At 34.8% G+C, this 10,460-nt stretch overlaps 1 protein-coding gene across 1 annotated transcript in view; it reads left to right on the forward strand.

Moving 5' to 3' along the window:
- USP53 (ubiquitin specific peptidase 53) overlaps positions 1-10,460 on the forward strand; it is a 64,963-nt gene that overhangs the window by 34,020 nt on the left and 20,483 nt on the right. Inside the window, exons 7-9 of the mRNA XM_049631099.1 lie at positions 1,059-1,164; positions 2,161-2,307; positions 3,094-3,243. Of these exons, the coding sequence (XP_049487056.1) occupies positions 1,059-1,164; positions 2,161-2,307; positions 3,094-3,243 (403 nt within the window). The remainder of the gene's footprint in view (positions 1-1,058; positions 1,165-2,160; positions 2,308-3,093; positions 3,244-10,460) is intronic.

Below are 10,460 nucleotides of genomic sequence, written 5' to 3' on the forward strand. Positions count from 1 at the left end.
AACTGTTACTGGTAAGGCTTCCGGCCAACAATAGGCTATTAGTAGTTAAGTTGGGGGCAGGTCAGAAGTTAGTATGCGGATTTTGGACTGCATGAAGGTTAGCGCCCCTTACCTCCATGTTATTTAAGGTTTAACTGTAGTCACTTTCTTTTCATTGGTAATAAGTATTGAATACCAGTTACTGAATTCCAGGCTTAACAAAAATTGTCATTTTAAATGTTAACAAAAACACTATTTTAAATGTACAATTTGAATGAGCTTGTCAGATTTAGTGCATTTTAATACATTTATGAAGTACTTTAGAAGAATGGGTGCTCTTAGTTGTTACTGAATATTGTACATTATTTAAATCATGAAACTGTAAAGTATATCCAACTCTAGGACAGTTCACATTACTAAGCAGAACCAGAACATCTAGAATGGAAACTAGTAAGGATATTTAAGGTTACATTGCATTTCTTTTTGGAAATATTTAAATGGTTGTTTAAAGATACTTAATATTTTGGTATATAAAAATTAGATTCTAAGAGAGACTACACAAAAAGTGGCATAGATATCCTGCCTACGTTCTAATGAAATGGTCAGCATTCATAAGGCACAAACCTGACCTAAGTAGTTTTGGTTTGGACTTCTGCATTAATCAGCAAAAGGCCCCTCTATTAGCTGAAAATTATAACTTCGTTTTTGAGAATTTGAGGCCAGAGAGGGAGCCTTTCCCACAATTTGTTGTTCTTGTTAGGTCAGAGTTTAAACTCAAGTCCCTACTTGTTAAACAATAATGTAAAAGAAACATTTGACTTAAAACTTGGAGCATCTTATTATCTTGTTCATGTAGTTCCAGACCATGGTAATAAATGTTTTTCATCATGCACCTGCCAAATTCCATAATTTTTCACTTTATGGAAATTTACTTTATGGTTAATTTTTCAGACAAAACCTGTCTTAAACAGAAAAAATGATCATACCCATATTGAGAACTTAATTTCTTTTCATGCATAGTTTGTTAGATCTTTTTAAAGTTCATAGGACACATTTGGGACTGCTTCTTTCTTTTGTAGCAATGAAGTGGAAAGAATGATGGAAAGGCATGAACGTTTTAAGCCTGAAATGTTTGCAGAGTTGCTACAAGCAGCAAATACAACTGATGACTATAGGAAATGTCCTGTAAGTATAATTTGGAGAAAGCTAGTATGCTTATATGTTTGCATACTTGAAAATAAACATTCAGAAATTACCATGTAAATAGTAATTCTACATGGAATTAATTTTAAGAGTTAATTTTTCAGGGGCACCTAGGTGGCTCAGTTGGTTAAGCGCCTGACTCTTGATTTTGGCTCAGGTCATTATCTCATTGTTGTGGGATCAAGCCGCACATTGGGCTCTGTGCTGATGGAGTGGAGCCTGATGGGGACTCTCTCTCCCTTCACTCTTTGCCCCTCTCCACCCCTCTCCCCAAAATAAATAAATAAACGTTTTTTAAAATGTTATTTTTTCAGTGTTATTTTAGGCAACTCTTTATACCATGTGAGCTATTTAAGCACTATTAAAAACTCTTTGTGAAGGATTTAGTGTATGCTGATTAATTTTTTTAAGTTCTGACATCTGTCATTTGACTAAAGAGAAAGTTAGTTTCTTTTTTTTCCCTGCGCCTGGGTGGCTCAGTTAAGTGTCCGACTTCAGCTCAGGTCATGATCTCGCAGTTTGTGGGTTTGAGCCCTGCGTCAGGCTCTGTGCTGACAACTCAGAGCCTGGAGCCTGCTTCGGATTCTGTGTCTCGCTCTCTCTGCCCCTCCCACTGTTCATGCTCTGTCTCTGTCTCTCTCTCTCAAAGATAAACATTAAAAAAAAAAATTAAACATTACAAGTGGCATCATTCTTTTTTCTAATGTAATATTACTTCAAGTGTTTTAGGGCTCATTTTTTTAGATTGATTTCTTGCTTTAAAATTACAAAGATACCAAAGTACTTTGATTTAAAATAAACTTCCTGTTTAATCAATAATTAAGACAACTAGTTTGATAAAAGTCCATTTTAGTATGCTGAAAAAATAGATTTCTGATGTATGTAAAGATTGTTAATGTATAGTACAAACTGTCAGGCATCACCTATGGTATATATGTTTCAGTAATTTCAAAATTTGCCTTTTGTGTTTTTCTTTAGAGTAACTGTGGCCAAAAAATAAAAATTCGCCGTGTTTTAATGAATTGCCCAGAAATTGTTACAATTGGTTTAGTCTGGGATTCTGAGCATTCTGACTTGACTGAAGATGTTGTTCGGAATCTAGCAACACATCTTTATCTTCCTGGGGTATCTCAACTGTTTTCATTCACTTCCTTTTTGTTTTTAAATTCTTTTAAAACATATTCATATATTATAATATACTTTGTTTTTCAGAATTAAATTATCTTTCTAAAGGAAAGATGTAGTGCTGATAAAGTTCATCAAATCAGGCTAAGTGGAATGCCTTTCTTGAGTAGACTAGGAACGGCTTTTAGTTATAAACAATCTTGTGTTCTAATTCGATATCACTCTAGAATGGTGATATTGCTGATAAATATGTGTGTGTGTAGGGTAGTGACCAATATAAATATTAACCTAGAAAGGTTTAAGATACAAAATTCATCTATAGCACTGATCTCTTAATATGCATATTAACATCTTAATATATTTTGAATTGGTTTATATCACCATTAATCTTTTAGATAATTATCTTTTATAAATATGTTAATGTTTGTTCAAATATGTGATTCAGTAAAAAAATTATTAGGAATTGTGTAATTTATCCCCCATTTCCAGTTTATGTATATAAAGTGTCAGTTCTGTGTTATTGGAGACAATGTGTTACTGAACTAAATTGTAGTGATTTTATTGGACTAATAATATTAATAGTTATATAGTTAATAGTAATTAATAGTTAATAGTAATTCTGTTCAGTACAATGTCAGTGTACCTTCTGTACTAATATAATAGTGGATTGGGGAAGCTTATATAAGAAGTATTTTTCATAGATAGTCTAATATATGACTCACCAAATTATTCCTCATTTTTAAAAAGATACAGTATTAAATTACATGTTATTATTTTTTTAAACAGCTTTTTTATAGGGTTACTGATGAAAATGCCAAAAATAGTGAACTTCACCTCGTTGGTATGATCTGCTACACCAGCCGACATTATTGTGCCTTTGCTTTTCATACCAAGAGTTCCAAGTGGGTATTTTTTGATGATGCAACCGTGAAAGAGGTAAGTGATATTTTCACTAACTGGGATAATTGTTGTGATTTTTACTTTTTAGGAATAAATGAAGATAATGATATATACAATGTATATCACATAATACAATTATGTGAAGTAATGATTGTATGTAAACACTTATTACAAAATTATTATTATATAAAATAATAAATGACCTTTATAATAGCATTGTTAAGTTCATACTTTTAATTTTTGAAACCTGGTTTATTTTAAAGCCACCTTTTAAACCAGTCTATTTCCAGAATAATAAAAACGTGACTAATAAATGTTAGAATGCAAATACACAACTGTCAGTGGTCCATATGTATTCCCTTTTGTCTGATGCATAGTTGCTCTGTGTATTTCTTTGTGAATGATTCACAATTGCTTTGTATAATTAGTGATGAAAATTTGCTTGTTTTTTTAATTATTAGGACTCCCTTTTCAAACTTCGTGGTATTCAGAATTAGATATGCCTACTATTATCTTTGGTGAATTATTTATTCAAACATTATAATATCTACCAAACTAGTGAATAATAGTTTATAATAAGAAGTATGTATCAGAATCACCCTTGGAGCTTTTGAAAAAACGTACATGCCTGGATTCTTAAATTCTTGATTCAGTAGTATAGAGGCAGGTATCTTAATTTTTTACAAGTTCTACAGGAGATTCAGATTTTGCCACATTTGAAAACTTGATCTTGTGCATACTGTTTCTAGGCTTATGGGCTTTGAGAATCCTATTATTATGCAGTAAATGGACTTAAAAATGTAAGTTATTTCATTGTTATAGCAAATGGTGTACAGTTCCATTTGCTTTCATTTTAATATATAACAAAGGGCCATTTATCAGCATTATGAATTACTAAGTTAATAGAAGCTCATATATTTAGTATGTAGTGACTTTCTGTCTCTTTCTATGAACAATGAACTGCTATGGAAATTGCCCCTCTAGGGGCACCTGGGTGGCTCAGTTGGTTAAGCATCTGACTTGGGTTCAGGTCATGCTCTCACAGTTTGCGGTTCAAGCCCCCACGTTGGGCTCTGCACTGAGAACTCAGAATCTGGAGCCCACTTCAGATTCTGTGTCTCCTTCTCTCTCTCTGTCTCTCTCTCTCTCTCTCTCTCTGTCCCTCCCCCACTTGTGCATGTGCTCACTCGCGCTCTCTCTCTCAAAAATAAATAAATAAGCTGGAAAAAAAGTGGAAATAGACCCTCCAATATTAAAAATTAGAAAACCAAATAGATGAGACAACTTTTTAAGAAATTAAGTAGTAGGCAGTTGAACAGAAAAAAGGAAAACAAACAAGACGAGCCCTACAATTATTCCTGCTTACTGCCTATAGATTGTTTTTAGGTTGCAATTCAGGGAGGGGGACTCAAAGCCTAGTAGTATCACAGAGTTGAGGAAACCAAAATTGGAATTCAGAGAGGTGAAGATGGCTAAAATCGCTGGACAGATTACCAGAAAAAAACACTGCACAGAGGGAAAGTGCTAGAGACTGTTAAAGGGGTCCCCTTTAATCTTTACCTGAATAGTGATCTGACATGTGTGGGGCAGATCTGCACAAGATGGGGTGGGGGGGAGAATTACTGGAAAACAGAAAGTCAGACAATTTTAAAAATTCATATATGGCTAGGACCAGTTTGCATCTATACCAGTAAGAGTAAAAAGATATTGTAATGCGGGGAGCATCAAGTAGAATCCTTAGAATAGTACCACCTGAATTATACCTAGACTGAATACTGCTCTGCACCTGACATAAAAAGCTTAAAATGAAGCCTTCAAAGGACAAAGATGATCCCACATAACTTAACAAATGCCAGAATGAAGTCCCAGCACTTTTTAAAGGAACACAACAAAATTCACTCAAAAATATAAATTTCAATTAAATTTCAATATGCTATTTCAAGATAGCATTCAATAAAAAGTTACCAGCTATGCAGAGAAGAAGAAAAATGCGACCCATCCCTGAAGGAATATTAATAAAAACAGACCTGTTCCACCACTCCCGTTTCTTCTGATCACATGGTAAGGGGTGAGAAAGCAAGGTAGGGAAATGGAGCACACCTTCTCTTCTGTCAGGAACTTCATCAGCTTCACTATTCCTACCCTCAAAAAAGAGGGTTCTGAATAATAGCCAGGTGATCTCCAAGGTCAGAAAGACTCAAAGTGACAGAGATGGAAATAATCAGACAAGAGTGTGATAATTGCTGTGTCAGTGTAGAGACATTGATTAGATACAGTCGATAAACATGGACCATAAAAATAAGCAATAAATTGGATTTCATCAAAACCTTTACTCTTCAGTAAGATACTGTTAGAATAAAAAGGCAAGACAGACTGGGACAAAATATTTGTCAAGCCTATATTTAATAAAGATTATATCCAGAATATATAAAGTCTCTTAAAACTCAAAAATTAAAAGATAAATCAATAGATTTATAAGATAGATTTAAAAGATAAACTCAATAATTAAAAGATAATAGGGGAAGATGGTGGAGTAGGAGGATCCTAAGCTCACCTTGTCCCATGGATATAACTAGATAATACTCACATCAGTATAAATAACCAGAAAACTACCCAAAGACTGGCAGAACAAACTCCACAACCAAAGATAGAGAGGAGGCCACATTGAATAGGGGAGGAAGGGCAGAGACATGGAGGTGAGGAGAAGGGAGAGAAACAAACTATCCCCATAACATTTGGCTTTGAAAACGAAAAGGCCAAATTTCACGAGTTCTTACAACCAGTAGGACTTAATACTAGCAAACTGAATCCAACAATATGTTAAAAATCATCCACGTGATCAAGTGGGATTTATTCCTGGGTTGCCAGGGTGGTTTAATAATCTCAAATCAATCAACCTGATACACCACATTAATAAAAGAAAGGATAAGAACCTCCATGATCATTTCAATAGATGCAGAAAAAGCATTCGACAAAGTACAATATACATTCATGATAAAAGCCCTCAACAAAGTAGATTTAGAGGGAACAAACCATATATGAAAAACCCACAACTAACATCATAATGGGAAAAAAACAGAGGTTTTCCTCTATGGTCAGCAGCAAGACACGGATGTCCACTCTCACCATTACTATTTAACATAGTACTGGAAGTCCTAGCCACAGTAATAAGACACCAAGAAGAAAACATCCAAATCAGCAATGAAGAAGTAGAACTTTCACTATTTGAAGATGACGTGATACTCTACATAGAAAACCCAAAGACTCCACCAAAAAATTGCCAGACACACAAATTCAGTAACGTTGCAGGATACAAAATCAATGTACAGAAATCTGTTGCATTTCTATACACCAATAATGAAGCAACAGAAAGAGAAATCAGGGAATCAATCCTATTTACAATTGTACCAAAAACCATGAGATACCTATGAATAAACCTGACCAAAGAGGCGAAAGACCTGAAATTGAAGATGACACAAAGAAATGGAAAAACATCCTACGCTCATGGATTGGAAGAACAAATACTGTTAAATGTCTAGACTGCCCAAAGCAGTCTAAACATTTAATGCAATCCCTATCAAAAAACCGACAGCATTTTTCACAGAGCTAGGACAAACAATCCTAAAATTTATGTGGAACCACAAAAGACCCTGAATAGCCAACGCAACGTTGAAAAAGAAGCAAAGCTGAAGGCATCGTAATTCTAGAGTTCAAATTATATTACCAAGCTGCAGTGGTCAAAACAATATGGTACTGGCACAAAAGTAGACAAGTAGGTCAATGGAGCAGAACAGAAAACTCCAAAAGGAGTCCACAACTATGTGAGCAATTAATCTTCGACAAAGCAATAAAGAATATGCAATGGGAAATAGTCTCTTCAACAAATGGTGTTTGGAAATTGGAACAACAACATGCAGAAGAATCAAACTGGACTACTTTTTTATACTATACACAAAAATAAAATGGATTAAATGTGAGGCTTGAAAACATAAAAATCACACAGAACACCTGAAACTAATATTACACTGTATGTTAGTTAGCTAACTGGAATTTAAACACTTAAAAAAATTAATTACATAAACTAAAGCACACACACATACACAAAATATGCTCACAATACACATGTGACTTGCCTAGCCTTTTACTTGTGATACTAATTCAGAAACAGAAGGACAGAAAAAGAAAAAATAAGCACTCTCAGACAAAGCTTTGATGTGTAAAATTTAGCTTGAAGACTTCAGCATCCCTTTTCTTCACTTTTTCCCCAACCATGATGTGTGCCTGTTCCTGAGAGCTCTTCTCCCCTATGACTCCAAAACTCTTGAGGCTTTGCTCCAGAAAGAATTTAATGGGTTTACTTGCAGGATTGGTTTTGTTTGTTTTTTGTTTTGTTTTTTGGCTCTATCAAAATATTTTTAGCAGCAAGGTCAAATAAAAGGAAAATTTGTGGTCTGGGGAGCCCTACAGAGAGCTCCAGAGGGTCACACAGTATTGTAGTTACTCACCTTATTTACCTTTAAAGAAAATCATGAGAAAAGTAAATCTGACCAAGGTGTCTTAATGTCAGCAGAGGAAGTGTATAGTACTGTACAAGGACTTAGGAGGAGGACTGAAGAGCTCATTTAGCTGTGAGTGACTCTGCAACCCACAGTGACTCCTGGGTCTTTGAGTGTATCCATTGCGTAGTGCCCTGATGGCTCATGGGAATGCATTAGGGACAATCTGGAAGGCTAGAGTGATAAGGTGAGAAGAGGGCTCACAGTATCTTTCTTGCCCCACAGTTAGGAGAATCCTCTCAGGGGCCTTCCTTCTTCCCTGTGACATGATGTGCATTGTTTTACCTCATCAGCTCCTGAACCTTTCTAATACATCAGGACCTGAGTAGCCAGAGAATGTAGTGGAAGACAAAGAGGTACTGACTGTAGAAAGAGAACAGGAGTGGAAAGATGAGAGGGGTGAGAGACCTGAGAGCCTTCCAGGTCTGAGTTTGTAAAACAGTGTCTTTTTGGAGTTTGGGATGAACGAGAATTTGGGGTCCCAGCCATAGGTATGAAGAAGGAAAGAGAGCAAAATGAAAAAAGGAATTGCAAGATTTTTGTGTGCATGAATTATTGGCTATAATTGCTTTTTGGGATAACCAAAATAAAGGTTTAATTTACTTTCCTATTTAAAAAATCCTGGAACTAAAAAAAAATCCATGGACTTGGTTCTAGAAGAGCCTGAGAGTGGAGAGTCATAGGAAGTTGTGTCCTCGCCCTTAAAAAAAAAAGTGGTATTCAGTAAATTATTAGGTACAAAGAAAATAGACCTTCAGTTCACAATGAGGTCTGATTACTTACCTGTTAGAATAGCAAAAATTGAAAAGACTGACCATACCAAGAGTTGGTGATGATGTGATCTCTCACAGAAGAATCATGGAAATGGAAAATGAACACTTTAGAAAACAGCTTATCAGTTTCTTATAAACTTAAACATGTAGTTACCATACAAACTAGTAATTCCACTCTTTTGAAAACATGTCCGCACGAAACTTGTACTTTAATGTTTATAATAGTTTTGTTCATAATAACCAAAACTGGAAACAACTCACATGTCCATCCATAGGTGAGTGGATAAACAAATTGTGGTATAAGCATTCAATGGAATATAATGCTCAACAGTAAAAAGTAATGAACTATTTATTGATGCAACAATGTGAAATCTGAAAAGCTGTATGTTAGAGAATGAGACATAAACAACTATGAGTCTTCTTATGTAAAATTCATGAAAAGGAAAAACAGAGTGACAGAAAGTAAATCATCGGTTGCCAGTCACTGCAAAGAGGGTACAGGGAAGTTTTCTTTCTGGGGGGGAGATACATGATTGTATGTATACATTTGTCAGAATTCATTGGCTTGTATACTGTAACTGGGTAGTTTTGTTTCATGTAAAGTATACTCAATAAAGCCAATGAAAAATTTTTGGTATTACTTTGCTCATATTAGTTAGTACTTTGATATAGCAGTTTATTAACCAGTTCCACCTTGAGTCCATGTGTAGCAACGTTTTGACACTCTTACGTTCCATCCACATAGTTTAACTGGTCAAAATTTGAAGGAAGAATTGGGTATATAGTTACCTGTGAGTTTTATGTTCGTTTGGTTTTCAAACAAGTTCCTAGTTCCTCAAGTATCTCAGAATCCAGGGTAAGGATGGTAAACAGCTAAATATGTGTAGTTTGAAAAAGCTCCTCAGGAGTTTTTTTTTTAAAGATCCCTTCCTTCTCTACAAAGCCAGTATTCTAGAATGCTTTTCTTTTTATTCGGTTGGTTTTATTTTTAAGTGAAATTTATAGAGGTGTAATTTATAAACATTAAAATGCACCCATTTTAAGTGTATAGTTGGGGCTGGGACAAGTGTGTACATACTTATGTAACCTACACAGTCATTATATAGAGCACTTACATCACCCAGAAAATTCTGTTATGTCCCTTTACTGTCAATACCCTGGGCCCCAGAAGAACACTGATCTCACTATAGATTAGTTTTGCTCATTCTACAGTTTTGTAAGAATGGTGTCTTACAGTCTCTGTGTTTGGCTTTCTTTACCAAGCATAATGTCTTTTAAGATTCATTTGTGTTAAAAAAAAAGATTCATTCATGTTCTGTCTGTGCTTCATTTTTATTGTTGTGTTCCATTGTATGGCTATATAACACTTTACTTACCTGCTGAAGTATGAATAGTTTTTGTGTGAACATAATTTTTTACCCCATTGCTCTTAGCTAATGCTCAGAAGTGGAATTTCTGGTTGGTATAAGTGTGTGTTAAACTTTACAAGGAACTGGCAAATTGATCGTCAAAGTGATTGTACCAGTTTACCTTCCCATTAAGCAGTGTGTAAGCGTTCCAGTTGCTCTGCATTCTCAGTAGCATTTTACGTTGTTAATCTTTAATGTTAGCCCTTTTAATGAATGTATAATGTTAGCTCAGTGTGGTTTTAATTTGCATTTCCCTTATGATTAATAATGTTTTGAGTACATTTTTGTGTGCTTGTTGGCCATTCTTATATTTTTTTGGTGAAGTGTCTTCAGATGTTTTGCCCATTTTAAATGGGAGTATCTAACTAAGGAATTGTAGAGATTCTTCGTGCTGCACACCAGTCCTTTATTAGATGTATGTGGCTTGGTTATTTATTTATTTTTTTCATTTTCTTAATGGTATCTTTCAAAGAGCAGAAGTTGTTAATTTATTTTGATACAAAGCCCATTTTATC

The sequence above is a fragment of the Panthera uncia genome, chromosome B1 (genome assembly GCF_023721935.1).
Source record: "Panthera uncia isolate 11264 chromosome B1, Puncia_PCG_1.0, whole genome shotgun sequence".
Classification (NCBI taxonomy): domain Eukaryota; kingdom Metazoa; phylum Chordata; class Mammalia; order Carnivora; family Felidae; genus Panthera; species Panthera uncia.